The sequence below is a fragment of the Nilaparvata lugens genome, chromosome 14 (genome assembly GCF_014356525.2).
Source record: "Nilaparvata lugens isolate BPH chromosome 14, ASM1435652v1, whole genome shotgun sequence".
Taxonomy (NCBI): domain Eukaryota; kingdom Metazoa; phylum Arthropoda; class Insecta; order Hemiptera; family Delphacidae; genus Nilaparvata; species Nilaparvata lugens.
The window spans coordinates 19,234,814-19,255,970 of record NC_052517.1 but is presented as its reverse complement, the minus strand read 5'-3'; the positions used below and the strand labels follow the sequence as shown (position 1 = coordinate 19,255,970).

Genomic DNA, 21,157 nt, shown 5'->3' with positions numbered 1-21,157 from the left:
TGACAATATTACACAGTCAATAGACTGTGGCCAACAATAAATTAAACTGAACAAAGATAAATATTATTTCATTCATAAAATATTGATGATTTGAGACATGGTTGGAAAGATCTACAATTTCAGCTACAATATTTTTTTATTTATTATCGGAAAGATGACAAAGGCTCTGACACTACCTCGACTCCAATCGTGCTACCCCAGCCGAGTATACTCCAGTCTCTCGACCTTATCACTTTCTTGCTCATTGTCACCACTTCAGTTCTATGCTACTCCATTTTCTAACCTTACTTTATTAAAAATATTACATATCAAATCAAAAAAATCAAAATCAATTTATTTCCATGAAGAACAAAAAATACAAAATATTCATTTTTTACATTATACTTGGAATTTACACTGCAAGGTCTTGGGACCCGTGCGCAGTGTAAGAGTGTTGTATTTTCATTAAGTAAAATTACTAACAAATTTTTTTAATCGTACTGTATTTGCTATGTTTTGATTTAAACTAGAAGAATATGAAAAACTGTAAAAAATAAAAGAAAAAAGACAGAAAGAACTGATAGATAAAGAAAGAGAAAAAGACAGAAAGAACTGATAGACAAAGAAAGAGAAAAAGACAGAAAGAGCTGATAGATAAAGAAAGAAACTGAAAGTTTAAAAACTAATATAACTGATCGAAATGCCATTGTTAAAGATAAGTAAAGTTAAGAAATTTTCTGTATAGAAAAATAATAATATTGAGATATAGTAGAAAAAAGGGAAAATATAGAAAGATATATAGAAAAAAGTGACATAATAGATTTATTTTTCATCCAAAATGTATTTTGATCCTCCATATTCAAGCATTCACTCAGAAAAGGCGATCTGTAATATTAGATTCTTTGATCCATTTTTCCATTTCAACAATGAGCTTGTTATTGATGCTATTTGTTATAAAGTGATGAGGGATGAAATTTACCAATCTAGAACAAGTGAACATGAACTGTCTCCCACAAACACTCAAATTTACTCTGGAAGACTCAAAAGTCAGGCTAGACGGTCTAAGGTTATAAATTGATTGTCGTAAATTATACATATGTTTATTTTTGTTGATATTCAGTAATAAACTTTTTATGTATAGTTAAGACATTGAACTCTGCAAATAAGTTGCGAGTAGGATAACGTCTAGGCTTGCCTAATATTGTTTTTATTAAATGTTTCTGTATGGTGAATATCTTATTTAAATGACAAATCACTGCTCCACCCCATGCCAGTATACTATACTGTAATATGGACTGCGCATAGGCAATAGTTATTTGTGCAACTAGTGCGCAAAGTGACAGTTTGCTGCATCGAAAGAAACGTTTACGCCCGAGCCGTAGGCGAGGGCGGAATGGTTTCTTGAGTGCAGCAAACGAACTTTGCGCACGTATTTCACATTAAATTTTTCCTACAGTTACCATTGAATATGAAAAGTGGGTAATTATGGGTAAAATTGCCTGAATAATGTAGTAGTGTTTGAAGGCGAGGCGGCTGTGTGGTGTGTGCTGTGGTGGCACTGTGCTGTCGCTGTCCTCCGTTATAATATATGATTAATAATTAGCGCGTTGTTCTTCGTTGCACCTCTGCTCACTATAGCAGCCCACTCACTGTTACCAACTTAATTTTGATTTTGCTGCACTGGTGCTCCATATAACCTACTAACTATTTTGCGTTGTCATGCTGCAAATCTGGAGTACGCAAAGTACTCACTTTGCGCACTAGTGCGGAAAAGTGATTCTTTGCAGCCTGCAATCAGTGCACAAATGGTCACTTTTCAGGGTATCTGTAGGAAAAGTAAATTAATTCCTAACTACTTAGCATGTAACAAATTCTATAATAATTATCATGAATTTATTGTCTTTTTCAAATTCTCATTATTGCCTTATCTAAAATGATAAAACATCAATTTCATGAAACATGAGACCTCACTTTCATTAAAAATGCACGGTACTAGGCAACTCAAGTCGAGGCTCGACCAACATGTCGAGTCGACGCTCGACTCAGTCTCACAGTCGTGAGGTCGCGGAGACTAGAGTCGACTGGTCTGAGTGTCACCATTTGGAAACTCAAGCTGCGTTGCATAAGTGTGAGTTGAGCCTAAGCAAAAAATTTGTGGATCAATAATATTATTGTTCTATACAATGATAAAAATTATAGATATCTGTGGCGTGGAGTAAGAATGATTATGTAAATCACAGTGTGATGTGGCTTAAATATCTGGAAACTACAAATAAAAATGGAAAACAGAAACTCGAATTCATGCTATTACTAACCGGCTGCTCGTGTACGGTGTAGAGGAATGTGTAGCGTGTGGCCGAGGGGTCGGACTTCTCTAGAGACAGCGCAAAGTGGAGCGGCTGTTTCAACAGTAGCAGTGGAGCAGCAATCAGCTGATTTGTCGGCTGAGGCATTTGCACTTTACTGCACATGCGCAGAGCCAGCATTTCATCGAGGAGAGGCCAGGTGCATTCCTCGAGTGGTGGGGGGGAATTGGTGCCGCCTTGGTGGTAGTGGTCCACGGAACCACCGCGGCTGATTACAAGGCGTGTCCTAAAAGTCAACATACAACAAAAATATTAACAACTTCACCACATTACATCATAATTATGTAATGCATACAAAAGATGTAACAAAATTTACAAATGTATGTCATAATGTAGAGAAAACAAAATTGTCAATAAAGCACCCAATCAACATTCAGACTTGAGTGGATGACTCATATATTTAATGAAAAACGCAAATCTCCCAGATTTGGTTGATATTTGGGCTATGGATAGAGGTTGACCTAACAAGTGTTGTGCTATAATATGAGACGTTTCGCTACAATAGAGGTTGTGTTATTCACTCAAACATAAAATCTTTCCTCCACTCACAGATCACAGAAATCACTCATCTTCAAATGCTTATAACTCAAGAATAGGAGCGAATTTCGCCAATGTGATGACATATTATTGTTCCTCTCGTCAAGTACTATCATTCATGAGAGTTTGAGCGATTTGAATTTTTTCAAAAATCCATGATGGATAAATAAAAATTCATGGATTTCATGGTGAATGCAAATCTCCCAGATTTGGTTGATATTTGGGCTATGGAGAGAGGTTGACCTTACAAGTGTTGTGCTATAATATGAGACGTTTCGCTACAATTATTCCTCAGAAGCGGTTACAATAAAACTTATTCTATTCTGAAATTGATGTAAATCTTTCTTCCAACCGGTTCAAACCGGTTGCTACTCACTGAGCGCTGATGAGGTCGGCCTTGTGCATGGGCAGATCGAAGGAGAGCCGCACATAGGTCTTGCCCTTCACACTGAGTGATCCCTCCAGGGCAGATGAACTCAGCAACCGACCTTCCAGTCTTGCCTCGGTTCTACCATAGAAAGCATCAGCCGACATCCTGGCTATAGCGCTCAATGCCACACTGAAAACACATTCAACCATATTCACATCAATTAAAAATCAATACAAATAGATTGAGCTAAAAACACACATTTTTTTCATTTTCATTTTTCATCCCACTGACCACCTATGAAAGGGGTGGTCAATTATAATCCAAGTTGTCAATCTCTGCATTTCATAATGCAAAAAGAATTCCTCACTGGAATAAGGACAAACCCGCAACAACTCCTCCCTCACCTTAATTCTGAACTTTTCACCTGTGAGAGCCTCAACGCGTGTTGGCAATGAATTATAAAGCCGAATTCCTGCACTCTTTACCCCCCTCTCATACAACATACTAAAGTGCGAGATAAATTACATTTAACATGAAGAGGAGAAACCCATTTCTCCCTCCACAGTTTGTAGCATAGACACAGATGGACATCCTGAGCACAATTGGATGCGCCGTGTCATTTTGCTTCATGTTCTTGTGATGAAAACATCTCTGTAACATACGCATACCTGCCGAACAGTACACTACTTGGAACATTGCCAGCAATAGATGGAGGGGAGTGTTGGTGCGTCGCGTTGCAAAGCTCTCTCACTCAGACACAAAAGAAGGAGAATGCTGCTAGGTAGTGGGAGTGATTAGTAGAGGATAGAGCATCGGACCTCTCCGTCTTCGAGAAAGAGCCGTGTTAAAAGTAATTTATCTCGCACTTTAGTTCGATGAATGTCGTCTCTGAGGTTTTGTCTATATCTGGTATTGTATGAGTGGAACTCTCCTGTATTGAACCTATCTTTATTCCTATCAATAAAACAAAGAGCCTCCAAAATATATACACCTGGTAGTGGGAGAATCTTCAACTCTTTGAAATAATCTCTACAACTTGCTCTAATAGATTCACCCACCATCACTTTAACTGCCCACTTTGGAATCCTAAATATATGTATTGCATGAGTTGAATTGCCCCAAAATATCGGTTTTATTCTACAACATCGACAGTGATTCAGTCTAATTTTTTTTAAAATAAGTACTCTTTTTAAAATTGTTCACTCACAACATGTTTCGGCTATTTTCTATTTTTATTTATAATCAAGAGAAGCCCTAACGGAAAAAAAGACATTACATGATAATTATTATAATTAGGAAAGCATTAGATATTATAGTTTGGTGATACCTCCACAACAGGCAAAATCAGCAAGTGAGGTCCACTATATTATTATAATAATAGCAGTATTAGATTAACAATGGTGTTGCCATCCTAGTCTATCATTTCACAAAGCAGATAGTGCTATCCTTTTCTAGCAGCTAGGTCTATGCTTTAACTCGGATTTTCTTACTTTTGAGCAACTGAATTACTACTCACTTTTGTGGAGCTTGATGAAGGCCTAGTGTACGAAAGCGCTCATCCGAAAGTAAGCCGATTACTTTCAATTTTTACTGTTTTGACCGGGAAAGAGTGTATGAACGGCACAATATGAGAGACTACCAGCGTCACACAGCTTCACGGGAAAGAACTACGTGGACTATCGGCTTGAGATAACGTTAGTAAAAGTTGCGACATGAACGCCCTATATACCATGGCATATCTACTTATGCTTTTGTTTCTCTATGGTAATATCACCTATTCTAAAAAAATCAATTGTATTTCTGAATGGATTAGTAGATGAGAGACTGACCTAGGCCTGAGTTTGCCTTGGATATCGAGATGGCCGTGCGAGGTGAATGTAGTCGTGTTCACGAATCCGGCCAGAGTAAGTTTAATGGCGGCTGATGCAGTCATGCCAAGATGCAGGGGCAGACCCACCGACAGGGGAGCCACATACGTTGAATCAACCAGCATACTCATACGGTCCACTTTCATTTCCTGCAAAAACATATCACGTGTTACAGAGAAACCAATTGCTTTATTGACCGAGCGAAGTGAGGTCTAAGATTCAAGTCGACGGTTTGGCATTTCTCTTAATGTTTAGATGTTTGGATGTTTGAATGTTTAAATGTTTATATGTTGCGCATTTACGGCAAAACGCAATAATAGATTTTCATGAAATTTGACAGGTATGTTCCTTTTTTAATTGCGGGTCGACGTATATACAAGTTTTTTTTTTTTGAAATTTTGCATTTCAAGGATAATATACAAGGAAAAAGAAGCCTCCTTCATACGCCAATATTAGAGTAAAAATCAGACTATGGAATTATTCATCATAAATCAGCTGACAAGTGATTACACAGATGTGTAGAGAAGCCAGTCTATTGCTGTATTTCCATAAGGTCTATAGTTTCAATCTGGTAGTTGTGGATGAGAATACTGCGTGAGGTCTACTGTTCACAGAACTACTAGTATTATCAGAAACATGTGTGTCATATAGAGAAACACAATGAGGTCCACGTTATAATGACAGTTGAGAAAGATAGCAGACTCAGAGTGTCATATAATGAGGTCTACATTACTAGTAGTTCTGTGAACAGTAGACCTCGTGCTCAGTAAGTTACATTGACCTGTTGTTATGTTTTCTCAAAAATTAATAAATGATTTATCAATTTAAAATGTCTAGAAAAATCCTAAATAAACATAGAGCTTTCTGTCCTATCGTACCGTGACGTGTCGTCCCGGAATGTGAGTGTGAGCGCTGTTATCAGGTCTGGCTGCAACTGTCTACAACCAAGTTTATAAAAAATAAGGTAACCTTGTGCTATTCCTCTCCCAAATTTAGATAAGGTTACACCATAGAGAAACAATAGCGTAAGTAGATATCCTTTGGTATAGGGCGTTTATGTCGCAACTTTAACTGTTATCTCAAGCAGATTACTGTTGATTATTATAGAATTTTTATGTTTTGTTGGGGTGAGAGTGTATGAACGGCGCAGTATGAGAGACTACCAGTGTCACACAGCTTTACGGGAAAGAATTACATGAACTATCGGCTTGAGATAACAGTAAAAGTTGCGACATAAATGCCCTATACCATGGGATATCTACTTACGCTATTGTTTCTCTATGCTACAACGTTGATGGAAAGATACATTTTCAAGATGTTCGATGTTTTTGAACGGATAGTATTATAGTCCACTAAACAGCTTATTTATAATGAATAATTATATAGTCTGATTTCTACTCTAATATTGGCGTATGAAGGAGGCTCCTTTTTCCTTTTATATTATCCTTGAAATGCAAAATTTCCAAAAACCTTGTATATACGTCGACGCGCATTTAAAAAAGGAACATACCTGTCAAATTTCATGAAAATCTATCACCGCGTTTCGCCGTAAATGCGCATCATATCAACATTTAAACATTAAACATTAATAGAAATGCCAAACCGTCGACTTGAATCTTAGACCTCACTTCGCTCGGTCAAAAATGAATGTTGACACAGATAGGACAGTCTTTCCTGAGAGTTTGAGCGATTTTTATTAGTTTATGCAAAATTTCATCCATGAGTCACTCAGATTTGATTGATACTTGGGCTATGGATAGTTCATGGATTTCATGAAAAATGCTCATCTCCCAGATTTGGTTGATATTCGGACTATGGATAGAGGTTGACCTAACAAGTGTTTTGCTATAATATGAGATGTTTCGCTACAATACAGGCTGAGTTATTCACTCAAACAAAAATTTTTTCTCCTCTCTCAGATGAGAAGAATCGATAACTTTTAAATGCTCATAACTCTGAAACGGAGACGAATTTCGCCAATGTGTTCTATTTTAATAAATTATTCTATGTTATTTATACACACAATAAGCTTCGGTTGACGTGTGAGGTTCTTTGAACCTTTGAATCCGTCCCTTCAAAAACATGTTATTTATTGTATCAATACTAACCTGACCACTGAGGAAGTCCTTGACAATTCTAAGTGGATCGACTGTCTCTAGCAGGGCATTCAACTGCTGTCGATTCTCCACCGCAAAATACGCCAATTCGTGTCCAAACACTTTTACACCAATCGATGCCTGCCAACAACAAACAAGCAACACATTCCCTTCAAAACAAATGTCAACAAATACCTTGAATGTAGCAGACATCACAAAATAACATTACACTATCAAATCACTTTGTTATTAAAAATTACGACTCTAGTGAAGTCCACGTTATAATGGCAGTGTTTGATTAGCAATGGTATTGCTATCCTTGTCTATCATTCAACAAAGCGGATAGCGCTATCTCTCTCTCACTTTACTCTGTTGCCAGACCGTCTTCTAACAATGTACAATTAATAATTAATCTACAAAGTATTTCATCTTAATTATGAAATCATTGAAAATAGTAATTTCTTGCTTAATGAAATATAATTGATTACTTTAAACAGTTAATATTACATTAATAAACCGGTATCAGCTACGGTACTGTCATTGAAGGTGTTGACAAGACAGAAGATCGGCAACGTTGTTTGCTATCTTTCTCCACTGTCATAACGTGGACCTCACTATAGCAGTCAAATTTCTTTTCCAGTCAGTGTGACACCATAGTGAAAATAATATAGCATAAGCTATTTTCGCTTATTAATTTTGTGCCGTCTGAATACTAACATAAGACTCAATCCTATCTTCTCCTTCCAATAATTCTTTATCGCCAAAATTTAACAACGTAACCACTCAAAGGTTAATAAATCAAACTCTTATAACAAGGGAATAAAGTAAAATTAACAACCCAGAACTAAAAAACTAGAATTATTTCAGACACCACCAGGCAGCAGGCACCAAAGAAGTCTTTGACCGCTGGTGGGAGTCGCAAAAAGTCAAATTCAAAATAAAAACCAATGTTCGAACACTTCCATAAGATACAATGGTATTCTTTTCCTGTCAATCTGTGTGACACCATAGAGAAAATAATTACTATAGCAAGAGCTATTTTTGGTTATAATTTCTTGCAATTTTTACTTTCCTTGCCCTATTACCATAGGTAAGGAAAGTATTGCTTTCCGAAAAAAATTAAGGTACCCCAATTTCTAAATTTGTATACGTTTCAAGGTCTCCTGAGTCCAAAAAAGTGGTTTTTGGGTATTGGTCTGTATGTGTGTGTGTGTGTGTGTGTATGTGTGTGTGTGTGTATGAGTGTATGTGCGTCTGTGTACACGATATCTCATCTCCCAATTAACGGAATGACTAGAAATTTGGAACGTAAGGCCCTTACAATATAAGGATCCGACACGAACAATTTCGATCAAATGCGATTCAAGATGGCGGCTAAAATGGCAAAAATGTTGTCAAAAACAGGGGTTTGGCTCCAACGATTTTGATTAAAGTTATACCTGGTATAGTCATGGATAACCTCTATCAACTGCCCCAAGTCCCATATTTTCACCAAAAGTTGGAAATAAGCTCGAAATTCGAGAAAATGTGTTTATTCAATATATATTGCATATATACATAAGTAATGCAAACGGTTGGCAACTGTTGATTCTATTAAATCATTCACTATGAAGAGATAGCAGACTTCGTGTGTCTCCAGCGTTATTGTCCTGTCACCAACTGGCAGATCTTCGAATAGTAGACTTGAGATGCGCGTGTACACTAGCGTCAGGTGAAAAATTCCAGGAGATCCGCCCCATCTATGCAAAGTTTGATTTAAGATTCTCAATTATCAGGCTTCAGATACAATTTAAACAAAAAATTTTGAGTGGAAAAGATTCAGCATGAGAATCTCTACAACAAATGTTCAGTAATATTTTCACCTAAAATTAAAAATAAGCTCGAAATTCGAGAAAATGTGATCATCCAATTGCAAACTGTTGGCAACAGTTGATTCTATTGAATGATTCACTATGAAGAGAAAGCACACCTCGTGTGTCTTCAGCGTTATTGCCCTGTCACCAGCTGGCTCAAATCTTTGAATAGTAGACTTGAGATGCGCGGGAACACTAGCGTCAGGTGATCAATTCTCATAACGGCAAGGAAAGTTGTGTGAGTGTGCCACACCAGATTTTTAGATTTTTGAATACCGACATAAGAACCAATCCTTTTCTTTTCCTCTCCACTGTGTGAACTCTCCCATAACAACCGACGGTATTCATTTTCGGGTCACTGTGTGAACACTCCCACAACAACCGACGGTATTCATTTTCGGGTCACTGTGTGAACACTCCCACAACAACCGACGGTATTCATTTTCGGGTCACTGTGTGAACACTCCCACAACAACCGACGGTATTCATTTTCCGCTCAATGTGTGAACCCTCCCAAAACAACAAACTTAATTCAAATTTATTGAATAAATTCAAAAGTTGAATTTTGTCTGTACACTTTACCTTGGTATTTTTGAAATTTTCGCTGATAAAATCGGGCAGCTGAGCAATGAGGTCCTTGCTGACCGAGCGAGCAAAGCGAAACAAATTGAAAGGAGACGAAAATGAGGAGAAGGGAGAGGAGGAGGAGGATGAGGAGGAGAAAAAGGAGGCGAAAGTGGGAGAGAGGAGAGGAGGCACTCCACCCCTGAACCACTTCTCAATCAGCTGTTCGCAGCCCTCCAAGTCCACGGTCACCTGTAGAGGTCAAACAGAGGTCAAACTCAGTGTTCAGAAGCTGTTATTTCCAGTGAATCAATGAATATAGTCAAGTAAAATACAAATACATGTCGGCCTATATAGTGAAGGTATCAGCCAGTATTCATCTTGTTTCTTGTTTCCTAATGAAACATGAGTTTAAATAATTTCGAAATCCAGAAATGGCAGAGCAGAAATATAGGAGAACAACGTTGCTGATCCTCTGTCTTGTCAATGCTCTCTATAGACGGTAGCTGATACAGGTTTATTGATGTAATATTAACGGTTCATTCTCGTTTAAAATAATCAATTATATTTTTCAATAATTTCATGACGAATTTTCATAATTAAGATGGACTATTTTGTTAATTCTACATTGTTAAAAGACGATCTGGTAACAGAGCAAAGCGAGAAAGAGATAGCGCTATCCGCTTTGTTGAATGATAGACAAGGATAGCAATACCATTGCTAATCATACACTGCCATTATAACGTGGACCTCACTATAGGCGTAAACAATACAGAAACATATACGAATGAATGGAATATTCAGAAGGCATTGTATGAAGGCAATAGTATGATACTATTATAACTAAGAGGTTCGGTTACAAATAACTGGTACATAATAGTAAATTATAGTAGTATAGTTTAAATAGTTCATTTGAATTTGAATTTGAAAAAAAATTTAGCTACTATCAAAAATGTTGAAAGATCAATTAAATAGTAGCTTTTTTGTTTCATGAGTTGTTGATATTAGGTGACAGTATTGATGTAGGCTACCCCTACATGGATACTAACATAGCCACCTCTAATAGAGGTGGTATTAGAGGTGGCTATGATACTAATCATTGAACACGGTTGCCAAGGTGACTGTCTAGGCAACCAACTGTTTAGTAAAAAATAACAAATTGGAAATTTATAAGATAATATGTTAAAATATTATGTTGTTTTTTATTTTTATCTTGTTCTATATTGTAAACTTTTAATGAACAAAGTGTTAATTGCAAAAGTAAATTGACAACAGAATTACAGCAGAAAGACTCACCTCAATTAGATTGACAGGCTCGCCAAAAAGAAATGCGGTGAAATTGAGCATTAGAGTCCGCGGCACATACGATTTTGGAGAATAGATTACATTTCCGCTCACGAATCCACCTAAAAACCCAACAAATGCATTATTCAAATGTTAACAAATACTCATAAATTAATATAATTGCAACATGTAAGGTACAAATTGAAATAATACATGATAAAGTGTCAGTTATTTCTGCCCAATCACACCTATAGCAAACTGAGGCAAAATTCCCTCTGTATTCACTCACTCTTCTCTGTCCATCATTAAATTTAAGAGAGAATTTTCTCTGTATTTTCATCCCTTCAGGGAATATTTTCTCTCCCACTATCCAACATTTGAGGGAAAACTTTCCCTGCATCTCCCTGCCGTTCTATCCAGTATTTGAGTGATTATTTTCTGTGTCTATGAGACGTGTGAACTGTGAAAATTCCTTTTCCTACAGTTACCTTGAAAAGTGACGATTCCTGCACTGATTACAGAACGCAGTGTTTCCCTACATTTATGTAGGGAAATGTCACAAGGATACTTGTGAATATTTTATATAGTGAGGTCCACGTTATAATGGCAGTGGAGAAAGATAGGAGAACAACATTGCCGATCCTCTGTCTTGCCAATGCCCTCTATAGACGGTAGCTGATACAGGTCCATTGATGTAATATTGACTGTTTATTCTCGTTTAAAAAAATCAATTAATTCTGGGAAAATGAAAAATATATTTGAAAATCAACACCATAATGGCAGTGGAGAAAGATAGGAGAACAACGTTGTCGATCCTCTGTCTTGTCAATGCCTTCTTTAGACGGTAGCTGATATATTATTGATGTAGGTAATATTAACTGTTTATTCTCGTTTAAAATAATCAATTATATTTTATTAAGCAAGTAATTATATTTTTCAATAATTTCATAATGAATTTTCATAATTAAGATGAAATATTTTGTTAATTTACTATTAATTCTACATTGAAAGTTAGAACGGAATCAGTACAGTGCGTTTTATCGCTTTTAGTTCCCCCCCCCTCTCTCTCAACCTGCCTCTGTCTATCTCCGAGGAGGAGGAGAAGGGTGCTATCTCCCAGATGGCTGAGACCCCCAGTCGTCGTTACAACCACATCAAGTAAGTTAATCCGCTTTTATGTATTTTTCCTCGGTCCTCCGTATTTGTAAACCCCTTAAAGTTACCCCGCGCTGTTCAGACGATCTGGCAACAGAGCAAATCGAGAACGAGATAGCGCTATCCGCTTTGTTGAATGATAGACAAGGATAGCAATACCATTGCTAATCATACACTGCCATTATCACTATAGTATAGAATTGAATAGCAGAGTTGAATTACCGAGTCCATACTGGTTGATGTAGACGGATGTCTCGAGGTTTTGCGAGTAGCTGCGCAGATCCGAGCTGAACTTGGCTGCCAACTCCTCGTCCTGCAGCAGGGCCTGCACCATCACCCTGGCCGGCATCGCCGACTTGGCCAAATTCGACAAATGACTCCACACAAACGAACCGACTGCCCCAACAAACAAACAACAATTATTATTATCATCGAGCAAAACAGCCTGCAATGTAGTCAACAACTACAAGACGAATGCCCGGTTGTTACATAAAATCAAACATCGCTATGTGAGACATAGTTTAAAATCACTCACATAAATGGTTGGTGGTTGCACAGTCGTTTGCCGAAGCCCATTTAGCTATATCTCGAATTAGCATCACTTATAAGTCCACTGCAGCTCTATTCACTTTTTTGCGTACATGCTTCTATCCAACCAATGTCTTGGCATCGGGCAAAGTTTCAATCGACATCACTGTCAACAGACCTAAAAGACCTCACATAAAATATTGATAAACCATATGGCGAATCTTGGCTTTTGGCGAGATTTCTCACCGTATTTAGCGATCATATTACAGATGGCTTGTAATAAATATCTTTCAATAAAAGCTATCACAACCTCTAAAATGCATTTGACAAGTGTAGATATTGGATTTAACAGCACGACTTCGGGTCCATAACTTAAATGACCGTTTTTAGCTATTGGAGACATAAGCTCTGCTCTATTTGACGACTCTGCAACGAAATCATGAGTTTAATTGGGCGTTTTTAGTTTTATGGGAGCTATAGTTTACTTTGACATCTGTGTAACGAAAAGTTGAGTTATGGCTTCATAAATAAGTTACATTCCTGATTTTAACTTTATGTGACGACTCTGCAACCGGGCATTAACATATTTCGGACTATGTGTAACCTTATCTAAATTTGGGTGAGGAATAGCACAAGGTTACCTTATTTTTCTCTCCCTATCATTTTGATGATGTACTTATTGTATCAATCAATAAGGGGATATAGAATAAAAAGCTGAGTGTTGAAAAAATGCTATGTATTCTGTAAATGTGCCAGAAGAAGCCTGCTTTCTCATTGACTTAATATATAAAAAACAATACGTTTCTATATGAGCGAGGTGTAAAAAGCTCTGGTATAAGATTATATAATATATTAGCACGACGTCTAAAGGAAATCACAGGTAGGGAGTTTACAGCTCAATTGGAGAGGGAGTTACTGGATGTATCTCCTTATTCAAGGGAGGAATTTATTGCTCATTATGAGCAACGTTTGGCAAGTTAGGTTAAAAAGTATTAAAATATGAGCAGTTAGATAATGGACTTAAATTTTGACGAATCCGCATGCCCCCTCCATGGGCGGTCAATGGACGATTGATTAATAGTAATAATTCTAATCTATCAACCACTATTTAACCGGCGTTAACTACTAACCCTGGTTAACCTGTTCATCATGCAGAGCCTTGATGACACTCTTGACCGTGGTATAGGTGGGACACTGCATCACCTGGATGTAGGCAGCTATTCTCAGCTGAGCATCCTCTGTCTGGTCCAAGTAGACGGCCAGCAGGTGACTACGGTCCATGTCACAGCTCACGCGTCTGAAAAACACATCATCAATCAAATACTGGATACAGATAACGGAGGCATAGATACAGGCAAAATAATCCCTCATCCTAGCTAGATATGGTAGCTAAAATGAACTATTAAAACCATAGTAGGCATACTATAATTAATATTATGTACCAGTTATTTGTAACCGAACCGTTATAATAGTATCATACTATTGCCTTCTGAATATTCCATTCATTCTCAAATGTTTCTGTGTTGTTCATGCAGCCTATAAGTGAGGCCCTCGTTATAATGGCAGTGTTTGATTGGCAATGGTATTGCTATCCTTGTCTATCATTCAACAAATATAGTATACGAGCGTATATTCAACTATCATAACAAATTATTATTAACAAACAGTTTTACGAATCTCTTGTAAGAATAAAATATTGGAATCATCGACTATTTAATTGAATTAATTAAAATAACTTGTGATTTTTATTAGATATGGACTCAATATTTTTCCTATTTTAATGTTACCTTATTATAGCCTAATTATGTAAATTTTAAACAGGGTCATGTTTCAACCCATTATTAAGTGACTTATTCACTTTTATATCTATATAGATATATGTGTGTTAGATATTGTATTTGAATCCGAATTTGTTGTGTGTTGAATTAGAATTAGAATATGACAACGGTCTGTAACTATGATCAGTTGAACGGCAATAAAATTATATTCATTTATTTATTTTTCAACAAAGCGGAAAGCGCTATCTCTTTCTTGCTTTGCTCTGTTGTCAGATCGTCTTTTAACAATATAGAATTAATAATTAATCAACAAAATATTTCATCTTTGTTATGAAAATTCATTATGAAACTATTGAAAAATATATTTTCTTGCTTAATAAAATATAATTGATTTAAACGAGAATAAACAGTTAATATTACATCAATCAGCTACCGTCTATAGAAGGCATTGACAAGAAAGAGGTTCGGCAACGTTGTTCTCCTATCTTTCTCCACTGCCATTATAACGTGGACCTCACTATAGGAGTGTGATGGATAGATATAGGTAGAAATGTAGAGCTGGCAAGCCTTGAAAACACAGAAACCAATCACTCAAATCTTCTTTCTTTCTCTTTCTTTATCCGGCGCTACAGCCCTAGGTGAGCTCTGGCCTCCTTCACAACACACCTCCATTCTTCCCTGTTCATGGCTCTTTCCTTCCATCCTCTTACCCCCATCTTTCTCAGGTCATCCATCACTTGGTCCACCCACCTGTTCCTTGGCCTACCTTTCTTTCTTCTGCTATGCAACTTGCTATTAAAATCTATTTTCGGCATTCTAGCCTCACTCATCCTCATCACATGCCCCAACCACCTTATTCTTTGGGCTTTAATGAAGCGTACTATATTTTCTCCTTTTATTAATGCTTCTATTTGCTCATTTTTTCTTATTCGCCACTGCTGCTCATTAACCTGAACGGGACCGTAAATTCTTCTTAGTATGGATCTTTCAAAGATTTTTAACGCATTTTCGTCAGCAATATTCATCACCCAAGTTTCTGCCGCATATGTTGCCACTGGACGCACCAATGTTTTATATATTGTTATCTTGGTGCTCCTGCCGATCAACTTACTTTTAAATAATCTAACATTGGCATAGTAGGCCCTATTAGCTGCTTGAATCCTTTCTTTTATATAAGCATTATTACCTGTGGCATTTATTGGGCATCCTAGATACTTGAAGTTCTCTACACCTGCAAACTTTTTGTTATTCACGTAGATATTTCTTGGTACTCTGGACTTGACTGCTGACACACACGGATATTTACTCTTGTTCTCATTTACAACCAGTCCGACTTTTTGTGCTTCAATTTCCAGGATTTTATAAACTTGTTTCAAGCATGCCACACCTCTAGCCATTATTACCACGTCATCCGCATATGCACATACTTGATGCATCTTGTTGAATATGGTACCTCTCTCATCCACCCTTTCAATAGCTTTCTGGAGAGCAATGTCGAACAGTACTGCTTTACACCAGCATTAAAATGAAAGCTTCTGCTCAGCCTATTTCCCATCTTCACTTTGGCTGTAGTAGCAGCCATTATCATTGTGATGAGGTTAACAAATCACTCAAATACTGAATAGAACGGCACAAAATAGAATGGAATGACTGCCTTTATTTTCGACCTACAAGTCCAAGTTAGGGCGCAGTCGGCACTCTCTAACACTCAACCCTCATCTCAAAAAGAAGTTAGTGAAGAATTGGAAAGTCGCACATAACCTTTATTTGGACAATTTATTTTATGAAATTGGGATGAAAATAAGTTTTGGACTGTAGTCTGTTTCTTTGTCCTTAAGTTGATTGTAAATAATGATGAATAAATAAATAAAATACAGAGAGAAACAGGGAAATTATGCCCTCGAAAAAATGTTGTATGGTAGTAGAGAATATATTCCCTAAAATTATAGATAGTAGGAGAGAAAATATTCCGTGGAAGGAATGGCACTAGAAAGAAAAATATCGGGGCACCGGGCTTCGCTCGTTATCTTTATTTATTGATGAATAGAACACAATTCTCTAAAATGATCGTGTTTATATTTCACAGCTGGCTATACGTCAGCTTATGAATTTCGAGGTTGCAATATTTTGATTTTCCACAGAATCACTCGCTCACTTTTTACTATCAATAGACGACGAAAGTCTCAGCTGTTTCAGCCAAGGATGAATTATCCTTTTAATGTCGTTCAGCGAGTTTTCCCAAGGATGAGACCTAGTGCAATAGAATTTTTATATCATAAACCTACTATGTTCCAAATTTCGTGAAAATCGTTAGAGCCGTTTTCGAGATCCGTTGAACATAAATAACCAGATATAAAAATATAAACAGACATACAGAAATTGCTCGCTTAATATAATAGGATTCTCTCTGAAATGATGGGCAGTAAATGCAGAGGGAATGTTACCTGTAAGGAGGTAGCAAGTGACTGACCTATGCGCTTCAATGGCAGCAATTCTGAGCCGGAGCTGAGTTTGTGGTCGTCTGGTTATACAGTGGCCTAGGGTGGACATCAGAGTGGGCGTCACTACAGCTGCATTGCCCAGAGCTTTCAGTGAAGTCAATGCCTGCCAAACAAAAACACACAACATTCGCCAATAAATTCACAACAAAACTATTCTATTCTATGCCTATTCGACATTTGATGATTTTTTCAAATGAAATAATCACAAAGACTATATTTGAATTGTAGCTGACAAATACAAAACATTCAATGTAGAAGAAACAAACATAATTAAGAACTAAAAATTTTGTGAAGTGAACAACACTACAAGACTTGACCTTTAACGGACTATGTGTAACCATAGTAGATATCCCATAGTGTAGCGTAAGTAGATATGCCATGGTACGCCATAGGGCGTTTATGTCGCAACTTCTACTGTTATCTCAAGCCGATTATTGTCGATTTTTACTGTTTTGTTGAGGTGAGAGTGTATGAAAGACTACCTTTAATATGAGAGACTACCAGTGTCACACAGCTTCACGGCAAACAATTACATGAACTATCGGCTTGAGATAACAGTGAACGTTGCGACATAAACGCCCTATACCATGGAATATCTACTTATGCTATTGTTTCTCTATGGTGTAACCTTATCTAAATTTGGGAGAGGAATAGCACAAGGTTAGCTTATTTTTTCTCTCCCTATAATTTTTGATGATGTACTTATTGTATGGAAGAACTTAATGTACATGCAAGAATAAATATAATTATGATATTGTCAAGTTAGACTTGAACATAAATCGTACAAATAGTGTGAGTCACGTTATAATGTCAGTGCAAAGATAGGACGGCACTGTTGCCAGTTTTCTGTTACCACTGCCTTCTATAGTAGAAGAGCGACAGATAATTAACATTTATTTGTGTTACATAAATTAATAGTAAAAACATAGCACAAAAAACTACTAAGACATGAGGCTTGAATTAATATTGAGAGTAGACTATCGGCTTGAGTTACTATTGAAAACTAGCAGATGACCTGTGCTCCAAAAGGGACTATTTTAAAACTTGATGTAATGAAATTTTGATGAATTGAAAATATACCTACAACCATCCTCGGTTAATTAAGAATCTATATGCAGAATTTCAAGTTAATCGGTCGAGTAGTTGAGACGTGATGATGCGTCAAACATAATATTCCTATCCCCTACGTATATAAGCCAGTTCTTTACTTTATTATAGTATAAATTAGAACATAGATGGCCAATACCATGGCATCCTATATATCAGACACGCCCTATGCTTACCTGGGAAACATTGGCAGTGACGTCACCAGCACACGCGAGCCGAGCTTCCTGTTCGCAGACAGCAATGAGTTTGGCAACATCGCCGGTCAGGTGGCACGACTTGGCACCACCGCAATACGAGTGCAAAACAGCTGATGCGGCCAGTCTGGCCTCTGCTCCATGGCGGTCGCTCATTGCCAGCTCTGTCATCGATTGCAACACTCTAGCATCCGGTCTGAAATTTAATCAACAAATAAATCGAATTAAGAGTCATCATCATCATCATCATCTATCATTAGAGTATTATCGAACGGGCACGTTTAGCGGCGGTCCCGGCTGAACATGACCGTGTGATCTGATAGACACGAAACTTGGCGATAGTATTACTTTTAACAAGAGTATAACAGTGCTGAGTAAGGCCTATTGACAGCTCAAATATATCTCCACCAATAGAACACCATCCGCATATTAATAATATGTATTATCAGCCATAAGGCTTGTGCCTTCTGTTTGTAGAACGAAGTCGGGGGTCGGGGGTTCCTATCGATGTGACGACTATAATAATAATACTGAGGGTGATACCCACATAAGCTCTTAGGCTTGTGCCTCTGGGTAGGGGGTTCGACTATATGACAGCAGATAGCAAGCAGGTAGATAGTAAGATAACTCTTACTGCTTTTAATGTCATTTGAATATTATGTGAAACCTTTATACTTGGCTTTGCACAAGACGGTTCACCCTGCTATATGGTCTGATGTCAATGTCACCAACATTGGACAGCTATCTATTACGCAGAAGAGAACAAGAGAGGATAATGGAGTAGAGAATAGAATGACTGCCTTCATTTTTGACCTAGGAGAGCGTAGTTAGGGCGCAGTCGGCCCTCTCACACACTTGACCCTCAAGAGCTGATAGACATAGAATAGCCGCCCACTTTTTGTTGAGCTTGGCAATCTTGAGGTAGTCAATCTCTCTATAGTGAGGTCCACGTTATAATGGCAGTGTTTGATTAGCAGTGATATTGCTATCCTTGTCTATCATTCAACAAAGCGGATAGCGATATCTCTCTCGTTTTGCTCTGTTGCCAGATTGTCTTTTAACAATGTAGAATTAATAAAATACCTCACCTTAATCATGAAAATTCATTATGAAATAATTGAAAAATATCATTTATTACCTAATAAAATATAATTGAATATTTCAAACGAGAATGAACAGTTAATATTACATCAATTTTACCTGTATCAGCTACCGTCTATAGAATGCATTGACAGATGATCGGCAACGTTGTTCTCCTATCTTTCTCCCCTGCCATTATAACGTGGACCTCACTATAGAAATATTCACAAGTAGCCTTGTTCACACTCATAAATGTAAGCAAACACTGCAATGTTTGTTCATGGAATCAATAGACGACAGACGACATTGGCATGATATCAACATTCCTTTTGTCCACCAGGTCCAGTCATCTGATCATGGCTACACGTTTATCTAATAAATTCCCCTGGGAACCAGAAAATTAAAAAAAAACTCTACATACGTGGCTCTGCTTGAACCACAGTATAGGCCTACATACAGTATGGAAACTTGGCTAGTACCCTGGCGCAAAAATCCGCCATCTTGTTAGGAAGCGCCGCATTGTAATAGTATTGATGGTAGGTTCGGATCACTTCAATGATCCGGATCAATTGATCTCGTTCACTGCCACGAGCCAATCAGAAGACCAGGATTGGAACTTGCCAAGGTCACGTAACCTGTCTAGTATTTGTGCCATGTAAAAAACATTGGTTAGATAGGCGTTTTATTAACAGTTTCCATTGTGTAGCTATTCTGTGCTTGAACCGTTTCCAGCTGCCTTGCAACCAGCAACCAGCATAGACTTGCAACATTTTCGCATTGGTGTTGCTATTAGGCTATTTGAATAATATTGGACTTACCTTGGAAAGAGCGCCATTGTGAAAAGCCAGTGAGACGTTGATATGACAGACAGATCTGCCTCCGACATCAGGATGTCTTTCATCACTCTAATGGAGGCCTGTGTTTGCACGTAGGGCATCGCTTGCAGCACATGTTTTCTGAACAGACATCACATTCGACATTAAATTGAATACATACTAAACTGTACTTAATTCAAAGTAAATAATTGACTGACATTAGACAAGACTATCTTGAAGAGGCCTGTGTCTGCACATAGGGCACTTCTTGCAGCAGATGTTTTCTGAACAGACATCACATTCGACATTAAATTGAATACATACTAAACTGTACCATAGAGAAACAAAAGCATAAGTAGATATGCCATGGTATGTTATATTTTGGGGCAGTTCAACTCATGCAATACATATATTTGGGATTCAAAAGTGGGCAGTTAGAGTGATGGTGGGTGAATCTATTAGAGCAAGTTGTAGAGATTATTTCAAAGAATTAAAGATTCTCCCACTACCAGGTGTATATATTTTAGAGGCTCTTTGTTTTATTGATAGGAATAAAGATAGGTTTAATACAGGAGAGTTGTTCCACTCATACAATACCAGATATAGACAAAACCTCAGAGACGACATTCATCGAACTGGTATGTACGAGAGGGGGGTGAAGAGTGCAGGAATTCGGCTTTATAATTCATTGCCAACACGCATAAAAGCTCTTACAGGTGAAAAGTTCAGAATTAAGGTGAGGGAGGAGTTGTTGCAGGTTTGTCCTTATTCCAGTGAGGAATTCTTTTTGCATTATAGAATGCAAAGATTGATGACTTAGATTATAATTGACAAATCCTTATACCCCTTTCATAGGTGGTCAGTGGGATGAAAAAAATGAAATGAAATGAAATATAGGGCGTTTATGTCGCAACTTTTACTAACGTTATCTCAAGCCGATATTCCACGTAGTTCTTTCCCGTGAAGCTGTGTGACGCTGGTAGTCTCTCATATTGTGCCGTTCATTCACTCTCACTCCAACAAAACAGTAAAAATCGACAGTAGTCAGTTTGAGATAACAGTAAAAATTTGCGACATAAACG

The 21,157-nt window shown here is 37.4% G+C and overlaps 1 protein-coding gene across 1 annotated transcript in view; it reads right to left on the bottom strand.

The window, feature by feature from the left end:
• The window catches only part of LOC111054146, a 156,607-nt gene that overhangs the window by 110,059 nt on the left and 25,391 nt on the right, over positions 1–21,157 (bottom strand). The window contains 11 exon segments of the mRNA XM_039441196.1: positions 2,295–2,571; positions 3,259–3,441; positions 5,082–5,269; positions 7,229–7,357; positions 9,652–9,885; positions 10,930–11,039; positions 12,295–12,468; positions 13,731–13,897; positions 16,849–16,982; positions 18,163–18,376; positions 20,079–20,216. Coding sequence (XP_039297130.1) covers positions 2,295–2,571; positions 3,259–3,441; positions 5,082–5,269; positions 7,229–7,357; positions 9,652–9,885; positions 10,930–11,039; positions 12,295–12,468; positions 13,731–13,897; positions 16,849–16,982; positions 18,163–18,376; positions 20,079–20,216 — 1,948 coding nt within the window.